Consider the following 22977-nt stretch of genomic DNA (forward strand, 5'->3'; position numbering starts at 1 on the left):
TACATTCCCACCAGCAGTGTATAAGAGTTCCAATCTCTCCGCAGCCTCTCCAACATTTATTATTTTGTGTTTTTTGGATTAATGCCAGCCTTGTTGGAGTGAGATGGAATCTCATGGTAGTTTTAATTTGCATTTCTCTAGTGGCTAATGATCCAGAGCATAAAATCAAATTTTTATGTGTCTCTTTAGCAAAGGATGATATTCTTAACGATACCCTCAATGATCCCTTAGTGAAGCAATCATGCAGAAGTGCATCACAGTGTGCACAGTTCTAGGGTAAGGAGACGCTATAACCTGGTCTACAACTGTTGTCTGGTAAAATTAGCATTATCACTGACTATCGTTCTCAGTGGTGTCCCACATTGGAGGGTTAATTATATATGGCCGAATTATTTGGGCCATGACATTGCAGTCCAGACATGTAACTTTCTGATGATCTAATTCAATACAGAGAAATTAATGGATTGATAACACAGCCTTTGCATTGTCTTCCATTTATAGAATTTTTCCTAATTGAATTTGATAAAAACTGAGAAGCAAACAGTTTGAGACAAAATCCTGAGCCCTAGGTATTCTTTTGTCTGGTTAAGAGGATTGCTGCTTGCTTCAAAAGTCGGCTTTAGATCAAAATGGTTTCAACTCACTGACTAAGGTATTGCATAAGGAAATTATTTTACACTTTATCATTAATTTTCTCCTCCCCATGATATTAATCATGGTATATATTATTTTCACATGTTATAGATGAAAAAACTAAAGACATAGTATTTTCCAACTTCTCAGAGGTAGCGCTTGAAATAGAACTCTAGGCTATTTAAATTTAATGTGTAGCTTTTTAAAAAAAATACTTCTTAGGGAACAATAATGATAATAGCTAGCTTGTTTTTGGATATGTACTCTGTTCAGGTACTGTTCTAAGTGATTTTCTTGGATTATCATGTTCTTCTGTCTTTCCATAACCCTGTGAGGTGGCTACTGTCAGGATCCACAGTTTATAATTGAGGAAATTGAGAGAGAGGCTAACTACCTTGCCCAAGATGACACAGCTAAGTCAGGATTGTGGTGTAGGCGGTACAACTCCAGAGGCCATGTTTCTATCTCTTAGGCTGTACTGTGTCTCTAGAGAACATAATTTGCAAACCACTTTTTTTTTTTAATTTTTATTGTGCTTTAAGTGAAAGTTTACAAATCAAGTCAGTCATACAAAAATTTATATACACCTTGCTGTATACTCCTAATTGCTCTCCCCTTAATGAGACAGCCCGCTCCTTCCCTCCACTCTCTGTTTTCGTGTCCATTCCGCCAGCTTCTAACCCCCTCTGCCCTCTCATCTCCCCTCCAGATAGGAGATGCCAACATAGTCTTAAGTGCCTATTTGATCCAAGAAGCTCATTCTTCACCAGCATCTTTTTCTATCCCATTGTCCAATCCAATCCCTGTCTGAAGAGTTGGCTTTGGGAATGCAAATCGCTTTTAAAAGTAGATTAAAAAAAAAGATCAACGAAAGGTAGTTTAGTGATAATATGCTACTTTTTTAAAATACAATTTGTGCTCCCTTTTAAAATTATCCTGTCTTCCATATTTGTGTTCTTCAGATTTGGGGGACATTTAAATTATTATATTTTTAGGAATCTGGGGTATTGGAGTTGCAACCCAGAAAGTTAACTTGAATCAGATTCCTCTTGGCCGAGATGCGCACAGTCTGGTGATGAGGAATGATGGCGCCCTATACCACAACAACGAGGAGAAAAACAGGCTGCCAGCAAACAGCCTTCCACAGGAGGGAGATGTGGTGGTGAGTTTTCTTGTGGAGTTCATTTCCACTGTGAATTATTAAACTCACATTTGCTTTTCATCTGTACAGTTTTGCCTGGGAGTTTGTGGTTTGAGTTTCAGAGCACTAGGATTGGATCTAATGAAGTGGTAGTTTTCCAAAGAGAGCACTTGGTGTAGGTGCTGCTGCCTTACCTGACTGCCTGCTGCTTGCTAGAGCTGCTTCTGGCCAGGAGGATCGCTGTGAGCCCATATTTCAGTTCAGGGGGATTCTTGACAGGTTCAGTCCAATCTGCAACTGATGGTGGGGATTACGCAGGACTGGGCAGTTTTTGTTCCGTTGTGTATGGGGTCCCATGAGTTGGAGGCAGGCATTACAGCAGCTGACAACAGTTGACGGGTTGGCTACTGATCAGCATTTCCTGCTTTTCTCACACCAGGGAAACCTCGGCTCACAATTTTAAAAGTTTGCTTACCCCGTATTAGAAAAACATTAGGTGTTTTTATTTTTTTTCTTTTTCATTGTGCTTTAAGTGAAAGTTTACAGCTCAAGTTAGTTTCTCATATAAAAATTTATGCACACATTATGTGACCCTAGTGGCTATCCCTGTAATATGTTAGCATACTCCTCCTTTCCACCCCAGATTTCCCGTGTCCATTCAACCAGCTCCTGTCCATTTCTGCCTTCTCGTCTCGCCTCCGGACAGGAGCTGCCCATTTAGTCTTGTGTATCTACAAAAAAAATTTTTTTTTTTTTAATCTACTTGAACTAAAAATCACACTCTTCACGAGCATCGTTTTATGTCTTATAGTCCGATCTAATCTTTGTCTGAAGAGTTGGCTTCAAGAATGGTTTTAGTTCTGGGGAAGAGAGAGTTTGGGGGCCATGTCTTTTGGGGTTCCTCCAGTCTCAGACCACGAAGTCTGGTCTTTTTACTAGAATTTGAGCTCTGCATCCCACTTTTCTCCTGCTCTGTCAGGGACTCTCTGTGGTCCCTGTCAGGGCAGTCATTGGTTGTAGCTGGTCACCATCTGGTTCTTCTGGCCTCAGGCTGATGGAGCCTGTGGTTTATGTGGCCCTTTTTGTTTCTTGGGCTCATATTTTCCTGAGTCTTTGGTCTTCTTCATTCTCCTTTGCTCTAGGTAGGTTGGGACCAATTAATGCATCTTAGATGGCTGCTTGCTAGCTTTTAAGACCCCAGATGCCACTCACCAAAGTGGGATGCAAGTTTTCTTAGTAAACTTCATTATGCCAGTTGACCTAGATGTGCCCTGAAACCATGGTCCCCAGAACCCCCCTGCTCTGCTGTCCCTCCAGGTGTTTGGTTGTATTCAGGAAAACTTCCTAACTTTTGTTTAGTCCAGTTGTGTTGACTTCCCCTGTGTTGTGTGTTGTCCTTCCCTTCACCTAAGATGATTCTTGTCTACTGTCTAGTTAGTGAATTTCTGTCTCCCCATCCTGAAAGAATATAAAAAATATTAGGTGTTTTCAAGGCTGGAGATCTCTTAGAGAAAATTTTGAACTCATTACTTAATTTGTTATGAATTTTTATTAATCACAGTATTTTTTCAGGAGAGTTGGTTCTCATTAAATTTAATCTTATTAAATTTCCTTCACAGTCAGAGCTCCTCAGAGGACTGGCCTTAAGATCCTAAGATTTGACTAGAGAAAATTTTTTAGAAAGCAGAAGGTAGAGTTATACACGTTAATAAGACTTCTCTATTTTTATTCCCAACTGGATATATTTATCTCTTTACAAAAGCTACCCTGCTGAAAATGCAATACAAAAATGTTTTCTCTAGCTCTCTTTCCAGATACTTCCTCTCATATTGTGTTGTCTGAGAACCTTATGTAGTGAGTTCAGGCCATTAGCTACTGATTGAGAGCAGAGTTCTGGGCCTTCTTTAGCAAAGGTGCCCTTGTACACATGTAGGACCTTGGGCTCCTGGCTCTGGTATCAAGTTGAAAGGAACCTATGAATAACGAGGAAAAGTGCTTAATAAGAAGATGAATACAATACAAGGTAAATCCAGGTTATTGATTTACAGAAATATATAGTATTTTGGAAAGAATGAAGAAAGATACAGAAATCAAGAATTTTAATTATGGTCTGGTCTTCTCTTTTCTGCAGTTTAAAAAATATAAACGGTTAATTTTTGAACTTTTTTTTCTAAATTGACCAAAGGAAAAAAGTAAACAAAAGGCATAAACCGTTTTACAATCAGCTTTTCCCTGTTCTTTTTGAATAATTGGTGCTGTATTTGTAGATTATTGCCATATGTTCATAATATGCAATATCATTCTTGAAATGTTTTTTTCTTAAAAGAGAATCTTCAAGTGAAGTTGATGCTGTCGACCTGTTTACACTAAAACTGAAATTCAGACATAAGAAAGGATAATCAGTAACAAATGTTTTTCTTTGTTTATGCACTGACATCTGCTGTGTGTTACTCCTGCCCTTCTATCTCATTCATTGAGATGACTGACACCACAAAGTGACAGATTTAACTGGAAAGAGAGAGAGTTAAGATAATCAGCATTATGAAGTTAGACTTTGAATTTTTATGCTCATTCTGATAAAAGGAGGACTAAACAAGATGAAATACATGCGGCGTCAAGAAAAAGTATATTATCTACCATATTAACTTTATCTTCCTAGCTCAGACACTTGAGAACAAATTGTACCAAATTGGTGACAGTGGTGTAGAAAAAGTGGAATGGATTATAAGATGCGAGAAACATTTTCGTGTGTAGAATTTCAATTATGTACCATTCTCTGAAAAGAAGTCAAGAAAAATAAGCTCTTAATGTCTGATCAGATGATTATATTCATGCAGTAATCACACTCTACCAAGAGGATTGACAGCAGCACTAGCTTATGCTTATTTTTTACTTCTATATATATATAGTTTTGAAAAGTACAAATTCCATTCTAAAAATGCATTTTTCAGTTTAACATTAGAGAAGTTTTATAAACATGCTATGTAATAATAACAACAAGAACTTCCATGGCATTTATTATGGGCCAGGCACTGTTCTAATCCCTGGCATGGATTCAATTGTTTAACCTTCATAATGACCGTAGAAGATAGATGGTATCATTAGCCCCATTTTATAGACCACATACGATTTTTTGGTATCAGTATGGCAGAGTCAAACTCAGTTCACAGATCATATAAAAGGACAGATTAAGTTAGAAAATATTTTAACTAAAAACTCTGTTGGGGATTTCACATCTTTCCTCACTTCTTTCTTTGGTACGGGGATTTTGCTGCTAGGCTGGAGGCTTGGGTTAAAATTTGTTTGCTTGTAATAGGTTATGCTGCCACCAGGTGGTAAAGGGCTTCCGGATTACCACCTACTGATCTGAACTAGGGAGCCCTGGAGGCACAGTGGTTATGCATTTGGCCTCTAACCCAAAAGTCAGCAGTTTGAATCCACCAGCCAGTTCTCAGAAACCCTATGGGGCAGTTCTGCTGTGTCCTGTAGGGTTGCTATGAGTCTGAGTTGATTCAGGGTTTTTTGTTGTTGTTGTTGTTGTTATGAACTGCTAGGTTTCCTGTGGTCCTATAAAGAGAATAACACACTTCCTTTTTTATGTAATTATGTTTTTACTTTTTTAAATAAAAATGGACCTCTGTGTTAAAAAAGCTACTTCCAGTTATTAGTTTTATATTTAGGTATATAAACTAAAATGAAAAAAGGCAATCTGTGTACAGTGTATCTTTCTCCATTCCTGTTGTAAATTGTTTCCTCTTCCTCTCCTGTTGTAAATCGTTGTTTAATCTAAACTTGGCTTTGTGGAGTTTTGAAAAGAAGCTTCTGTAGCACTTAACCACATTGACTTCTTTGGGCCTCCGCTATCTTAACTGGAAAGTGAGAGAGTTAAGATGATCTCTACAATCTTTTTCTACTTCTAAAAAGCTTTTCGATGAGCATCTTGGATAGATATCCTTTCATCTTTCACGATGTCAGGGAAGTTTTCTGCTGACAAATCTTCAACAGTTCTCTGTGTATTTTGTTATCTCTCCCTGTTCTGGAATTCCAGTCATACACAAGTTATTCTTCTTGATAGAGCCTCACATGATTCTTAGGGTTTCTTCATTTTTTACAATTGTTTTATCTGATTTTTCTTCAAATATATTGATGCCAGTTGCCTTATCCTCCATCTCCCCAGTTCTGCATTCCAGTTCCTCAGTTCTGCTCCTCTGACTTCCTATTGAGTTGTCTAGTTCTGTAATTTTATTGTTAATCTTTTGACTTTCTGAATGCTTTCTCTATGGATTCTTGCAGCTTATTAAATTTTTCTTGAGTAATCTTTTTAATTTTTTCAACTGCTTTATCTGTGTGTTCATTGGCTTTTTCTGTACATTGCCAGATTTCATTTCTGATGTCGTCCCTGATGTCTTGAAGCATTTGTATATTAGTTTTTTGTATTCTACATCTGGCAATTCCAGGAATATATCTTCATCTGGGAGCGATCTTGATTCTTTGAGGGTTTGTAGAAGCAATCGTGGTCTGCTTCTTTATGTGATTTGATATCGACCGCTGTCTTCGAGCTATCTATAAGTTATTGTAATAATTTATTTTATGTTTGCTCACTGTGTCCTATCTTCTTGCTTTGTGTTTTGTTTCAGTGTACCCAGATAGGCTACTAGAGTGCGCTAACTTAATTATTGGAGCCTTTGAAGCACTAATGTCCTGTTACCAGATGGTTAGAGCTGTTCTCAGGTATATGAGCCTGTGAGTCCATTCACTAGTCTTGAATAGAATCAGCTCAGATGTCCTGATAGTCAGTCACCTAGTGTGTGGTGTAGGCTCTCACCTATGATCTTAGAGGAGTGGTGGTGGTGGTTGTATGCACTGGTTTCTGGTAGTGGCAGGGGTCACACTCTGAGGAGGGCAGGGTGCTGACAGTCTTCCCCCAAGTGCCAGTGAGGAAGGAGCATCTCTGTTCTCTAGAGCACTCTGGTGGGTGGGGTCTGCAGCTCTAACTTAGGCACCCAGTGCTTATACCTGTAAAGACTGGTAGGCACCACTATCCTCAGACCCCTTTAGTGGGTGGCTAGGTGGTGTGGATGGAGCCTCAGCCCTCAGGTCCCTGCTGTGGGTAGGTGAGGGCTCTGTTTAATAGGTAGAGTGGTATCAGACCTCCAAAACCTGCCTCTCCACTGCTCAGCTGAAACAATTATAGTCAGACCTCTTAACAGATTTGTGTTTGCATTATAATAGCCACCTGGTTCCATGTAGGGCTGAAAGCCAAAGTCTGTGGATCTCTTATGCCTGGACTGGAGCTGCTTCTGCTCTGATTTTCCAGTTTAGGGGAGTTAGGAAAGTATTATTCCCCTGATTGTTAATTTGCTGCTTTTCCCAGGCCAGGAGAATGGGTCAGAAAAAAGCAGGGCACTTCTATCTCAGGCCCAGGGAATTTGAATGTTAATGAAGTCAGCTGGGGCAGGGAGGAGAGGGATCAGATAGATAGAGAGTAAAAAAAAAAAAGAGTAGCATGGTAAAATAGACAAAATCACAAAATCACTTGTGTTGAGAGTGCTATTTTATCTCGGATTCCAGAGGTGTCTGTAGTCTGTGTGCACTGGCTGGGTCCCCTCCGAGACTGCCCGAGGGGGTTAGGGCAGTGTCCCATGCTTGCCCTGTCTGAGGAAACCACCATCAGCCCCTAAGCATCTGCACCAAAGAACAGCACCACGGAATTGGAGCTGGCATGCTGCACAGGCTCGGCAACTAGTTGCTGCTTCCATACGGTCTCTCACTCTGCTGTCACTCAGGTCAATTCCTTAGTTCTGTGTTTGATGGTCACGGTTCGTAGATTGTCATATATGTAATCGATTCACTTGTTTTTTCGGGTCTTTGCTGCCAGAGGGTTCAGTGTAAACTTCTGCCTAGTCAGCCATCTTGGGCCCCCCAGTCCTAAAAAGCTTTTAAGTGATACACTTTATCCACAGTCAGAAATCCTTGAAGTGGCTTGTTTTTTCATCTGTAATGCTTTCTTTATTGAAAAATCTCTATCATCTATTTCTAATTCTTTAAAGGGAAGTTTTTTTTTGTCATCAGTCAATAACTATCATAAGATTTTAGAAGTAGTATGGCATGGTGATTAAGAGCAAGTATCCGGAAGCCATTCTGCATGGGTTTAAGTCCTAGCTCTGCCACGACTAGCTGTGCAACCTTAGGTAAATTACTTAACCTCTCTGTGTTTTAACTACCTCATCTGTAAAATGGGAATGATAATACTTACCTTGTTGTGAGGATTAAATGAAGAAATGTGAAGTATCTAGAAGAGTGCTAAGAAGCCCTAATGGCACAATAGTTAAGTGCTCAGCTGCTAACTGAAAGGTTGGCAGTTCGAACCCACCAGTAGCTCCACTGGAAAAAGACCTGGCGGTCTGCTCCCTTGAAGATTACAGCCTAGGAAACGCTATGGGGCAGTTCTCCTCTGTCCCATAGGTTGCCGTAGGGTCGCTATGAGTCGGAATTGACTCAATGGTACACAACAGCAACAACAGGATAGTGTTTGGACATAATATGGGCTCTTTTTTCTAGTACTTTAATCATAATTGTTATTATTACTAATTAACTTGATTGTGATTTTTGTACCATCACTAGTGTTCCAAGTAATAGATATGTATGTATGTGCATGTGTGTAGTTTTCAACTTAACACTAATTATTAGTATTGTATTTAGTTGTAAATACTAGCTTTACCTCTGTAAGGCATTTGACCCGGTTTCAAATACCTCTGTAAGGTATTTGAAACCGGGTGAAGAGATACAGAAATGTATGATTTCATTTTGGAAATAAATTGTATGAAGACATTTCTTTACAATTTGAAAACAGTGACAGGTAGTAAGCCCTAATGGTGGAAATCTCGTTGTCTTCCCCATTAAAATCAGATTTTATAGAGAGAGGGCAGTGTTGTTTGTGTGGGTTAGAAAGGTCTCTCTGTTCATGATGTGCAGTACCTATATCATCTTAATAGCAAAATATGAATTCCAGATGGTCTGAATATAATACTAGGTTTTAAACTAGAGTCATTTGTTTTACATTTAATGTGGACTCTTGGGGTTTTACCTGACTTTTTCCCCTTATATAATCACAATTAAATATTTTAGCTCAGTTATAGCTCATCAGCCCTTAATGAAAGCTATTGAGACCCTTTGCTTCCTCAGGGTTTCCTGTTTCCATGCTGCCCTACCAGTGCTTTCTGACTGTTCGGGTTTTTATGGAGCCTTTGTATATTTATACTTTTTAATTTTTTCTTTCCTTCATAGGGTATTACGTATGATCATGTAGAACTCAATGTATATTTAAATGGAAAAAACATGCATTGCCCAGCATCAGGTATACGAGGAACAGTGTATCCAGTTGTTTATGGTAAGCTAAAATATTTCTGTATTATTAAATATATGTTAACTTTTGCTTGGCGTTTTTATTAACTTTCTAGCTGTCACTCAGAAGTCTGGGCAAATTGTTAATAAGAACCTTTTTTCTGTGGAGTGCACTTAGTAGGATATCAGGGTCCCACTTGGCAGGAGTGAGGATAGTTTCTTCTTTTTCATGTATTAAAAAACCAAAAAACAACTTGCTAAATACAGTGATTGTACTTAAATATGCAGTAACCATATTCTCATATTTATCATCTAGTCCTATATTCTAGAGAATTCCAAAAGCAAAACAGAATTTACAAAGATCTTTTTGCCAGTTATTAGGGAGGATTAGATAACCAGGAAATGAAATTGTAAAGAGTATTTTGGAATATGGATGAGAATTTTGTGTAGATTGAGATTAATTACCTTTATAAAATTACCTAAATGTTAAAGTTCTTCTGAGATAAATTATGACTTAGACTAGTTTCATATCAGCTGGTTTGCTTTTGTTGACCATAAGTGTGTAAGCACTGTAGTTTCTACACAAGCATGTCTTTCTGAGAGTTGAGTTATGTAACAAATGACTCTGTATCACTTAATTATTGTAATTTTTTATTATAGAAAATTTCAAACATGTACAGAAGTAATAGTGTAATGAGCCCTCTTGTACTCATTATCATCTTCATAGACAGGTTTCATCTGTCCCCCAGCACTCTTTCTGCTCTTCACCTTCCCTCCTTGGGTTATTTTGAAGCAAATGGCAGACATCATATTTTATCCATAAATAGTTTATATGCATCTCTAAAAGTTAAGGTCATTCTTTTTTAAAGCAACTGAAATGCCTTTTATCGTTTTATCCCACTTTATTTTATATGTTCTCAAATTTAAATCAGCAGGCATATGATTTTTCTGCCTATGGATTTAGTAGGTCTAAAAATGTTTTCTCACTAAAAAAATTTTGTGCATTACATTTTAGTTAAGGTTTTCATTAGTCTCCTTTTCTCCTAAAAACTGCTTTTCAGTGTATTTTTTACTTCTGTGTCTTTACAATGTAAAAATATATTTTGAAAGTAGGTTTAGGTTAGTTTTCTTGCATATTGAATAGACCTAAAAGTAATTCCTTTGCTTAAGTAAATGGAAAGTGTAGCTTTAGGGTTGAGATATTTTAGTCTGAGAATTGAAATAGGTATCAGTAGACTTTCTGAGTTATACAAGAGAATATAGCAAATATAGTTATTATTTTAAATTGCTTCTTTGGTTCAGAATTTTTAAAAATTTATTTTATTTTCATAGTTGTTAAGAATATACACAGTAGAACATATACCAGTTCAACAATTTGTACATGTACATTTTACTGACATTGATTACATTCAAGTTGTGCAACCATTCTTACCCTCATTTTCTGAATTGTTCTTCCTCAGTTAACATAAACTCACTGCCCCCTAAGTTTCCTATGTAATCTTTTGAGTTGCTATTGTCAGTGTGATCCCATATAGATAGATCTTCAGAGAGCACAAGGCTCAAGGTACACATTCTTTACTGATTAAGCTAAGCCAGGAACCCTGATAGCACAGTGGTTAAGTACTCGGCTGCTAACTGAAAGGTTCACAGTTCAAATCCACCAGCTGCTCTGCAGGAGAAAGACGTGGCAGTCTGCTTGCATAAAGACTTATGGCCTTCGAAACCCTACAGGACAGTTCTACTCTGTCCTACAGGGTTGCTATGTGTCAGACTCTATTTGATGGCAGTGGGTTTGGTTTTCTGGTAAGCTAAATTATTGCTTGGTTTTAGGAAGACTTTAGGGGATATTTTTGGTTTAAGGTTTAAAGATTACTCAGGGCAATAGTTTCAGGGGCTCATACAGCCTCCATGACTCCAGAAAGGCTGGATTCAGTGAGAATTTGAAATTCTGTTTGATTTAGCATTATTTTTAATGTAAAGTTTCATGTAATAAATTATATATAGTACAGTTATATTGCATAAACTGGAATCTATACATTAGCCAAATTAAAACCAAATATCTTAATAGCATGATACTATCAAAGATAAAAATAAAACTTAAAGCTTTAATTCCTTTACCCTTTGTCCTTCCTTCCATTGCTAATCCTAGATCACTCTTGTCATTCATTTTGTCTGTTCTTTTACACAATCTATTGAGAGAATAAAACTTCGTAACATTAAAGAAAAGTGTAGCTACAAAGATATGACCTTCCAGCTAAATATGAGCTCTCAGTATTTTTGGTTAGTTCTTTTCACTTCTCTAATTGGGCCTCAGAGTCCCTGGATGGTACAAATGGTTAATGCACTCAGCCTCTGACCTAAAGGTTAGAGGTTGGAGTCCACCCAGAGGGTCCTTAGAATAAAGGCCTGGAGGTCTACTTCCAAAAACCCTGTGGAGTACAGTTCTACTCTGACACACATGGGGTGGCCATGAGTCAGAATCTACTCAGAGTAACTAGTTTTTAATTGTGTCTCATTCTGCATTCCAGATCTTCACTGTGCTGCTTAAATTCCCCTTATTCTCTGCAGGTGACCTTGCCTTCCACTTTGTGAAGAAACAGGCTATCAGTAGTGACCTCCAGCTTTACTCCCTTGTCCTGGAGCTTTTCTGGATCAACTCCCATCTTTCCTTAGTTCTATTCTATCTCAGAGGAAGTAGTACCCTTCCTGTTCAAAACTAACATCTATAGTCTAGATTTAAAACTCCTCTGACTCTGGGACTTCACTTTGTCAGTTATTTCATCTATATCTCATGTCACCAACCTCTCTCTTCAATGTCTGTAAACATTCTGAGTATCTCTGAGCCCAAAAAACCCTCCCTTGAACTTGTGTCCCTATCTCTGTGCATACCCTACTCTACCAAAACCAAACCCATTGCTGTCGAGTCAATTAACTCATAGCAACCCTATAGGACAGAGTAGAACTGCCCCCTAGGATTTCCAGTGCTATAAATCTCTATGGAAGCACACTGCCACATCTTTCTCCCACAGAGCGGTAGGTGAGTTCAAACTGCCAACCTCTGAGTTAGCATCCTAGAGCTTAACCATTCTACCACCAGGGCTCCTTATCCTTCTGTATATTGCTACATTTTTTTTTATATATAATTTTTATTGTGCTTTAAGTGAAAGTTTACAAATCAAGTCAGTCTCTCACATAAAAACTTATATACACCTTGCTACATACTCCCAATTACTCTCCCCGCTGATGAGACAGCCCGCTCTCTCCCTCCACTCTCTCTTTTCGTGTCTGTTTCGCCAGCTTCTAACCCCCCTACCCTCTCATCTACCCTCCAGGCAGGAAATGGCAACATAGTCTCAAGTGTCCATCTGATCCAAGAAGCTAGCTCCTCATCAGCATCCCTCTTCAACCCATTGTCCAGTCCAATCCATGTCTGAAGAGTTGGCTTTGGGAATGGTTCCTGTCCTGGGCTGAAGAGTTGGCTTTGGGAATGGTTCCTGTCCTGGGCCAACAGAAGGCCTGGGGGCCATGACCACCAGGGTCCTTCCAGTCTCAGTCAGACCGTTAAGTCTGGTCTTTTTATGAGAACTTGGGGTCTGCATCCCACTGTTCTCCTGCTCCCTCAGGGGTTCTCTGTTGTGTTTCCTGTCAGGGCAGTCATCGGTTGTAGCCGGGCACCATCTAGTTCCTCTAGTTTCAAGGTAATGTAGTTTCTGGTTCATGTGGCCCTTTCTGTCTCTTGGGCTTATAATTACCTTGTGTTCTTGGTGTTCTTTGTTCTCCTTTGATCCAGGTGGGTTGAGACCAATTGATGCCTCTTAGATGGCTGCTTGCTAGTGTTTAAGACCCCAGACATCACTCTCCAAAGTGCGATGCAGAATGTTTTCTTAATAGATTTTATTATGCCAGTTGGCTTAGATGTTCCCCGAAATCATGGTCCCCAAACCCCTGCCCCTGCTACACTGGCCTTGGAAGCATTCAGTTTATTCAGGACACTTCTTTGCTTTTGGTTTAGTCCAGTTGTGCTGACTTCCCCTGTATTGTGTGTTGTCTTTCCCTTCACCTAAAGTAGTTCTTATCTACCATCTAATTAGTGAATACTGCCTCCCACCCTCCCTCCCTCTCTCCTCTCCTAACCACAAAAGAGTGTTTTCTTCTCAGTTTCAACTGTTTCTCAAGTTCTTATAATAGTGGTCTTATACAATATTTGTCCTTCTGCAACTGACTAATTTCACTCAGCATAATGCTTTCCAGGTTTCTCCATGTTATGAAATGTTTCACAGATTCGTCACTGTTCTTTATCGATGCATAGTATTCCATTGTGTGAATATACCATAATTTCTTTATCCATTCATCCGTTGATGGACACCTTGGTTACTTCCATCTTTTTACTATTGTAAACAGTGCTTATTGCTACATTTCTTAATAGCATAGTCTCTACCCACTCTGTTTTATTGTTCATTCCTCAACCCAGTCTGGCTGCCATTACCACCACTTCATTGAAACCACCCTGGTTAAAGTCACTAGTCACTTCGTAAATGTCAAATCTAGTACTTATTTTTCTTTTTCATTTATTATGAAATATATACAGAAAAATGTATTAAACATATATATATATACAGCTAAACAAATTGCTGTAAAATGTTATTACCACTTAGGTCAAGAAATAGAATATTTTCAGCAACTCAAACTGCAGCTCCCATCACAGCTCCATCCCTCTCTCATGAGATAATCACTGTCTTGACTTTGGTGCCAATTGTTTACTTGCTTTGATTTATGAATTTTGTTTTTGTTTTTTTTTTTTTGGTCACCACAGTCAAAATAATGAACGTTGTCATTACCCAAAATTTTCCTTGAGCTCCCTTGCAATCCTTCCTGCTCAGCTCTCCCCTGTCTACCCCCAGCTAGGCATCCACTGATCTGCTTTTTGTCATTACAGAATAGTTTGCATTTTTTAGAATATTATGTAAACAGAATTATGCAGTTTGTGCTCTTTTTGTCTAGGTTCTTTTACTCAGCATAATTTGAGATTTGCCCATGTTGTAGCATGTATCAGTAATTCATGCCTTCTTATTGCTGAGTAGTGTTTCATTGTGTAGATATATCACAATTTGTTTATCCATTCACCTGTTGATAGATATTTGGGCTTCCAGTTTGGGGTTATTCCAGATAAGGCTGCTATGAACATTTGTGCATGGTTTTGTGAATATATACATTCATTTCTCTTGAGTGAATACCTAAGTGTAGAATGGCTGGATTATATAGTAGGTATATATTTTAAGTTTTTAAGAAACTCCCAAACTGTTTCCAAAGTGGTTGGACCATGACCATTTTACATTTGCATCAGGAATGTATGAGGGTTCCAGTTCTTCCACATCCTCACCAGCACTTGGACTTATCTGCCATTCATATAACTTCTTTTTGGAGTTCCTGCGTGATGCAAATGGTTAATGTGCTTACCTGCTAACTGAAATGTTGGAGGTTCAAGTCCACCCAGAGGCGCCTTCTAAAAAATCTACTACTAAAAAATCAGCCATTGAAAACCCCATGGAGTATGGTCTTACTCTGACACACATGGGGTTGCTGTGAATTGCAATCAGTTCCATGGCAACTGGTTTTATGTCTTTTTTGGTGAAGTGTCTGTTGAAATCTTTTGCCCATTTTTTTTTTTTAAGTCTGTTTTAATTTTTTTTTTTTTTAATGGTGCTTTAAGTGAAAGTTTACAACTCAAATGTTAGTTTCTCGGTTGAAAAATTTATACACATATTGTTATGTGACCCTAGTTGCCATCAGTATAATGTGACAGCACACTCCCCCTTTTTACCCCAGGTTTCCCGTGGTCCATTCAACCAGCTCCTATCCCTTTCTACCTTCTCATCCCACCTCCCGGCAGGTGCTGCCCGTTTAGTCTCGTGTATCTCCTTGAACTAAGAAGCACATTCTTTACAAGTATTATTTTATGTTTATAGTCCAATTTAGTCTTTGTTTTAAGAATTGGCTTTGGGAATGGTTTTAGTTCTGGGTTAACAAAGTCTGAATACCACATCTTCTGGGGTTCCTCTAATATCATTTAGACCGTTAAGTCTGATCTTTTTGCAGGAATTTGAGTTCTGCACCCCACTTTTCTCCTGCTCTGTCAGGGTCTCTCTGTTGTGTTTCCTGTCAGGGCAGTTCATTGGTGGTAGCCGGGCACCATCTAGTTCTTCTGGTCTCAGGCTGATGGAGTCCCTGGCTTATGTGGCCATTTTGTCTCTTGGGCTAATATTTTCCTTGTGTCTTTGGTGTTTATTCTCCTTTGATCCAGGTGGGTTGAGGCCAATTGATGCATCTTAGATGGATGCTCGCAAGCTTTTAAGACCCCAGACACCACTCACCAAAGTGGGATGCAGAATATTTTGTTAATAAACTTTGTTATGCAAATTGACCTAGATGTCCCTGAAACCACGGTCCCCAGACCCCCACCCCTGCTCCTCTGTCCCTTGAAGTGTTTGGTTGTATTCAGGAAACTTCTTAGCTTTTGGTTTAGTCCAGTGGTGCTGATGTCACCTGTATTGTGTGTTATCCTTCCCTTCACCTGAGATAATTCTTGTCTACTATCTAGTTGGTGAATTTCCCTTTCCCTCCCTCCCCACTCTCATAACCATCAAAGAGTGTTTTCTTCTGTTTAAACCTTTTCTTGAGTTCTTATAATTGGTGTCTCATACAATATTTGTCCTTGTGCGACTGACTGATTTCACTCAGCATGATGCCTTCCAGATTCATCCATGTTGTGAGATGTTTCATGGATTCATCGCTGTTCTTTATTGTTGTGCAGTATTTCATTATGTGAATATACCATAATTTGTTTATCCATTCATCTGTTGATGGGCACCTGGGTTGTTTCTGTATTTTTGCTACTATGACCAGTGCTGCAGTGAACGTGGGTGTGCATGTATCTTTTCATGCGAGGGCTCTTATTTCTCTAGGATATATTCCAAAGAGTGGGATTGCTGGGTCATGTGGTACTTCTATTTCTAGCTTTTAAATGATGCACCAAATCGATTTCCAAAGTGGTTGTACCATTTGACATTCCCACCAGCAGTGTATAAGTATTCCAGTCTCTCCACAACCTCTCCAACATTTATTATTTTGCGTTTTTTGGATTAATGCTAGCCTCTTTGGGGTGAGGTGGTATCTCATTGTAGTTTTGATTTGCGTTTCTCTAATGGCTAATAATCATGCAGATTTTCCCATTTATCTGTTAGCTGCCTGAATGTCTTCTTTGGTGAAGTGCCTGTTCATAGCCTTTGCCCATTTTTTAATTGAGTTTTTGTCTTTTCGTTGTTGAGGTTTTGCTGCAGTATCTTATAAATTTTAGAGATTAGACCTTTATTGAATATGTCATAGCCAATATTTTTTTCTCAGTCTGTAAGTTGCCTTTTTACTCTTTTTTTAGTGAAGTCTTTTGATGAGCGTAAGTGTTTGATTTTTAGGAGTTCCCAGTTAACACTTTCTCTTCTAGTGTCTGTATATTGTTAGTTATGTTTTATATTCTGTTTATGGCATATACTAGGGCTCGTAGTGTTGTCCCTATTTTTTCTTCCATAATCTTTATCATTTTAGATTTTATATTTAGGTCTTTGATGCATTTTGAGTTAGTTTTTGTACATGGTGTGAAATATGGGGTCTTGTTTCATTTTTTTTTTACAGATGGATATCCAGTTATGCCAGCACCATTTGTTAAAGAGACTGTCTTTTCCCCATTTAACAGACTTGAGGCTTTGTCAAATATCAGCTGCATATGGGTAGATGAATTTTCGTCTAGATTCTCAATTCTGTTCCATTGGTCTATGTATGTCGTTGTACCAGTACCAGGCTGTTTTGACTACCGTGGCGGTATAATAGGTTCTAAAATCAGGTAGTGTGACGCCTCTCACTTTGTTCTTCTTCTTCAGTAATGCTTCACTTTATCCGGGGCCTCTTCCCTTTCCATATAAAAGGTCGTTTGAATTTGGATGAAGATTGCGTTGTATCTGTAGATCTCTTTGAGTAGAATTGACATTTGCACAATGTTTAGTCTTCCTATCCATGAGCATGGTATGTTTTTCCACTTATGTAGGTCTCTTTTGGTTTCTTGCAATAGTGTCTTATAGTTTTCTTTGTATGGGTCTTTTATTTCTCTGGTTACATTTATTCGTAAGTATTTTATCCTTTTGGAAAGGGCTGTTGTAAATGGTATTGATTTGGTGATTTCCTCTTCAACAGTCTCTTTGTTGGTATAGAGGAATCCAACAGATTTTTGTATGTTTCTTGTATCCTGATATTTTGCTGAACTCTTCTATTAATTCCAGTAGTTTTCTTGTGGATTTTTTAGGGTGTTCTGTGTATAATATCATATCATCTGCAAATACAGATACTTTTACTTCTTCCTTACCAATTTGGATGCCCTTTATTTCTTGTTGTAGCCAAATTGCTCTGGCTAGGACCTCCAGCACAATGTTGAGTAAGAGCAGTGATAAAGGGCATCCTTGTCTGGTTCCCGATCTCAAGCGGAATGCTTTCAGTCTGTCTCCATTTAAGATGATGATCTTGGCTGTTGGCTTTGTATAAATGCCCTTTATTATGTTGAGGAATTTCCCTTCTATTCCTGTTTTGCTGAGAGTTTTTATCATGAATGGGTGTTGAACTTTGTCAAATGCCTTTTCTGCATCAATTGATAAGATCATGTATTTGTTGTCATTTGTTTTATTTATGTGATGGATTACATTGATTGTTTTTCTACATTAAACCATACCTGTATACCTGGTATGAATCCCACTTAGTCATGGTGAATTACTTTTTTGATATGTTGTTGAATTCTATTGGCTAGAATTTTGTCGAGGATTTTTGCATCTAAATTCATAAGGGATATAGGTCTGTAATTTATTTAGTTAGTTTGGCCAATGATTTATCGATTTTGTTGATCTTTTCAAAGAACCAGCTTTTGGTCTTACTAACTCTTTCAATTGTTTTTCTATTCTCTATTTCATTTATTTCTGCTTTAATTTTTATTGTTTCCTTTCTTCTGCTGCCTCAGCACTTGTTTTGTTGCTCTCTTTCTATTTATTCAAGTTGTAGGGTTTATGTTTTGATTTTGACCATTTCTTCTTTTTGGATTGTGCATTTTGTTGCTATAAATTGACCTCTGAGCAATGCTTTTGCTGTATCCCAAAGGTTCTGGTAGGATGTGTTTTCATTCTTTTTTGATTCTGTGAATTTCTTTATTCCATCCTTGATTTCTTCTATAACCCAGAAGTTTTTGAGCAAAGTGTTGTTCAGTTTCCATGTATTCAATTCTTTTTCCCTTGCTTTTTCTGTTATGGATTTCTTTTTTTATGACTTTATAGTCAGAAAAGATGCTCTGTAATATTTCGATGTTTTAAATTCTGATAAGGCTTGCTTTGTGGCCTAATATGTGGTCTATTCCGGAGAATGCTCCGTATGCGTTGGAAAAGAAAGTATATTTGGCTGCTGGTGGGTGGAGTGTTCTGTATATGTCTGTGAAATGAAGTTTGTTGATTGTGGCATTTAGATCTTTCATGTCTTTAATGAGCTTCTTTCTGGATGTTCTGTCCTTCACCAAAAGTGGTGTGTTGGAGTCTACTGTTATTGTGGAGCTGTCTGTTTCTCTGTTGAGTGCTCTTAGAGTTTGTTTTATGTGTTTTGAAGCCCTGTCCTTGGGTGCATAAATATTTATTATGGTTATGTCCTCCTGATTTATTGACCCTTTCATCATCATATGGTGTCCTTCCTTATCCTTTGCGGTGGATTTTGCGTTAAGGTCTATTTTGTCAGAGATTAATATTGCCACTCCTGCTCCTTTTTGATTACTGTTTGCTTGATATATTTTTTTCGATCCTTTGAGTTTTAGTTTGTTTGTGTCTTTGAGTTTAAGGTGTCTCTTGCAGGCAGCATATAGACGGATCGTGTTTTTTTAATCCATCCTGCCACTCTCTGTCTCTTTATTGGTGTGTTTAGTCCATTTACATTCAGCGTAATTATTGATAGATAGGAGTTTAGTGCCATCATTTTGATGTATTTTTTTTTGTGTGGTGTTGACAGTTTCTTTGTTCCACTTAATTTTCTTTATTTTCATTGTTGATTTTGTATTTGCTGAGTCTTTTTTTTCTTTTGATGTGTAGGATTTTTAGTTTCCTTTGTGGTTATCTTAATATTTACCTCTCTGTTTCTAAATTTAAACCAATCTTTTATTTCTTGATATTGCCTTGAGTTCCTATCCATATGAAAGCTGTATAACTACATTATTTAGTCCCTCTTTTTTGTTTTAATGTCATCTTTTACATATTGATTTTTCTGTGTCCCTATTTTCAGTGTTTTAGCTTTCATTTGTTTTTATGACTTCCTTATCTGGATTGATATCTCATTCTGTCTCCTGTGTTCAAGTCTAGGTTGTTACCTGATGTTATTGATGTTCTAACTGGGGCACTCCCTTTAGTATTTAATGTAATTTTAGTTCTGTTTTTACTATTTCCCTTAATTTCTGTTTATCTGGAAATGCCCTAAGTTCACTCACATACATGAGAGACAGTTTTGCTGGATATATAATTCTTGGTTGGCAGTTTTTTTCCTCCGAGGCTTTATATATGACATCCCTTTGCCTTCTTGCCTGCACGGTTTCTGCTGAGTAATGAGAGCTTAGTCTTATCGATTCTCCTTTGTAGATTACTTTTCATTTATCCTTAGCTACTTTTAAAATTCTCTCTCTCTTTTTTGGCAAATTTGATTATAATATGTCTTGTTAACTTTCTTTTGAGATCTACCCTATGTGGAGTTTAATGAGCTTCTTGGATAGATATCCTCTCATCTTTCACTGTATCAGGGAAGTTTCTGCCAACAAACCTTCAACAATTTCTCTGTATTCTTTGTGATTCCACCCCCCACCCCCAACCTGTTCTGGTATTCCAATCACTAGTAGGTTATTCCTCTTGATAGAGTCCCACATAATTCTTACGGTTTCTTCATTTTTTAAATTCTTTTATCTGATTTTTCCTCAAATAAATTGGTGTCAAGTGCTTTATCTTCAGTCTTAGTAATTCTGACTTCCAGTGCCTCAATTCTGCTCTTATAACTTTCTATTGAGTTGTCTAATTTTGAAATTTTATTGTTAATCTTTTGGATTTCTGTTTGCTATCTCTCTATGGATTCTTGAAGCCTGCTGAATTTGTCATTATGCCCTTGTATAACCTTTGTTAGTGTCTCTGTTGCTTTGTCTGTGCGTTCCTTGGCTTGGTCTGTGTTTTGCCTGATCTCCTTCCTGATCTCTTGAAGAGCTTTGTATATTAATCTTTTGAATTCTACTTCCGGTAATTCCAAGATCTTCTTTTCCTCCGGGAGGTTTATTGGTTCTTTGTTCTGGTTGCTTGCTGAAGCAATCATGATCTGCCTCTTTATGTGATTTGATATTGACTATTGTCTCAGAGCCATCAATTAGTTATTTATTTTATGTTTGCTTACTGTGTCCTGTGTTTTTGTTTTGATATCCCCGAATAGGCTGGTTGTGTGAGGTACTTTGATTATTGGCATCTTTGAAGCTGTCACGTCCTGTCACCAGGTGATTAGAGCTGTTACTATGTGTGTAAGCCCAGGAGTCCGTTTTCCTTTGTGGATTCAGCTCAGGTGTCCTGGTCATTGTTCACTGCATGTGTGGTGCAAGCTCTCACCTACAGTCCTAGACGGGTAGGGCTGTGTAGGAGTGATTCAGGTAGGCACAGGTATCTGGCTGCAGTGGGGGATTATGTGCTGAGCAAGGGAGGGGACTGATGGCTGCCCCTGAGTGCCTGAGTGGAAGGTGTATTCCTGTTCCCTAGAGTGTGTAGGTGGGTGGGTTTTGCAGCCAGACTTTGAGCACCCAGTGCTGTCGGCTGTAAGGACTGGGAGGCACCACTTATTCTTGGACCCCTGTCGTGGATGGCTAGGTGGAGTGGGTAGAGCCACCAGTCCTCAGGCTGCTGATGTGGGTAGGTGAGGACCCTGCTTAATGGGCAGGCAGTGTCAAATACCACTCCCCCTTAGCTGTTGCAGTTGAAAATAGGCTTCAGATATATATCCTGTTGTACTGTACTAATGAGGCCTGTGCTATTGAAATAGGCCCACAGAGGTCTGGGCAGGGGTGAAAGGCATTCAAAGTCCATGGACTCTTTATGTCTGTGCCTAGGCAAAGGGCTGTGCCCACCCTGAGTTCCCAGCTTAGGGGAGCTGGAAGATTAGTTTTTTCCTGTTTGTTATTTGTTTCCTCTCCAAAGCTGGGAGAATGGCTCAGGGTGTGCGATGGGTCCCACTTCTGCCCCAGGGGACCAGCAATCACTTAAGCTGGACCAGGACTGGAGTAGAGCAGGGAGGGGGCAGGTAGATGGGAGAGAGGTACTTCCTAGAGGGGGGAAAGGGATTTTTTGGTCTTCCGCAGTAGATTAGATGCTTCCATTTAGCTTTAGCACATCAAGCGTTGCTTTCCTCTGGTTTTGCAGGCTTGCACAGACTCTGCGCCACTCTGTTTCTCCCAGTGTGGAAAACACATCCCAAGCACTACTGCTTGCCTCAGTCCACGCGCACTGGCAGATCCAGCCTGCAGGATGCCAGCCAGGTCGGGTCTGGCAAATCCTCCCTGCTTCTGAACTGCCTGTCCCTTCCCCTGCCGCTCAGTCCAATTCCTCAACTTTGTCTTTGATGTTCAGGGCTCCTAGATTGTCATATATAATCGATTCACTTGTTTTTTTGGGTGTTTGTTGTAAGAGGGACCACAGGAAGCATCTGACTACTCTGCCATCTTGGCTCTGCCACTGCATCTGTCCTTTGATTTTTAATAAATTTGTGTCTTTGTGTCTAAGATATGTCTCTTATAGACAGCGTGTTGATAAGTTTGTTTTTTTTTTTTTTTTACCCCTTTCTTCCACACTGTTCCTCTTTATGGGCACATTTAGAATATTTACATTCAGTATGATTATCAGTAAGTTTATTGCTGTCATATTGTGCTTATTTTGGGGTGCTGATGTTTTCTTTGTTCTTCTTACTCTCCTGGGCTGAGTTCCTTTGTTTTGTGGATGTTCTCTCTCATTATTGTAGATTTTGGGTTTACTGAATCTTTAAGTTTTTCTTCTTTTTTCTTCTGATGAGTAGGTTTGTTAACTTTTGTTGTGATTACCTTGAAATTTACCCTTATCTTCCTAAGTTTAAAACAGTCTTTATTACTTGACATCACCTTGACTTCCTCTCCATTTGAAATTTCTATACCCACACCATTTATTCCCCCTTTTATTGTTTTGACGTTGTCATCATTTACAGATTGATGTCTCTATTTCTCTGGTTTAAGTCTTTTAGCTTTGTTTTTTTATTCAGAGTTCTTGATCTAGGTTGGTGTCTGGCTGATTCTGCCCTGTGTCTTAGGCTTCAGCTATTGTTCGATGTTTTTAGTTCTTTGATAGAGGACACCCTTTAATATTTCTTGTATGTTTGGTCTGCTTTTTGAGAGTTCCCTTAATTTCTGTTTCCCTGGAAATGCCCTAATTTGCCGTCGTATTTGAGAGAGTTTTGCAGGATATATTATTTCTTGATGGGCAGTTTTTTTCTTTCAAGGTTTTATATATTGTCGTTCTACTGCCTTCTTGGTTGTATAGTGTCTGCCTCAGTACTCAGAGCTTAGTCATCGTTTCCCCTTTTTAAGTGACTTTTCATTTTTCTCAAACTGCTTTTAGGATTCTTTTTTTGTCTTTGATTTTGGCAAGTGTGATTATGATGTGTCTTGGTGACTTTCTTTTTGGTTCTATCCTATATGGGTGTCTTAGTCATCTAGTTTCATAAGGTTTTCAGTGGCTAGTTCTTTTCAGAAG

General features: G+C 38.6%; 1 protein-coding gene across 1 annotated transcript in view; it reads left to right on the plus strand.

Annotated features, from left to right (window-relative positions):
* SPRYD7 (SPRY domain containing 7) overlaps window positions 1–22977 on the plus strand; it is a 55348-nt gene that overhangs the window by 14067 nt on the left and 18304 nt on the right. The window contains exons 3-4 of the mRNA XM_049853062.1: window positions 1629–1795; window positions 9062–9164. Of these exons, the coding sequence (XP_049709019.1) occupies window positions 1629–1795; window positions 9062–9164 (270 nt within the window). The remainder of the gene's footprint in view (window positions 1–1628; window positions 1796–9061; window positions 9165–22977) is intronic.

The sequence above is a fragment of the Elephas maximus genome, chromosome 14, assembly GCF_024166365.1.
Source record: "Elephas maximus indicus isolate mEleMax1 chromosome 14, mEleMax1 primary haplotype, whole genome shotgun sequence".
In the NCBI taxonomy this organism is placed as follows: Eukaryota; Metazoa; Chordata; class Mammalia; order Proboscidea; family Elephantidae; genus Elephas; species Elephas maximus.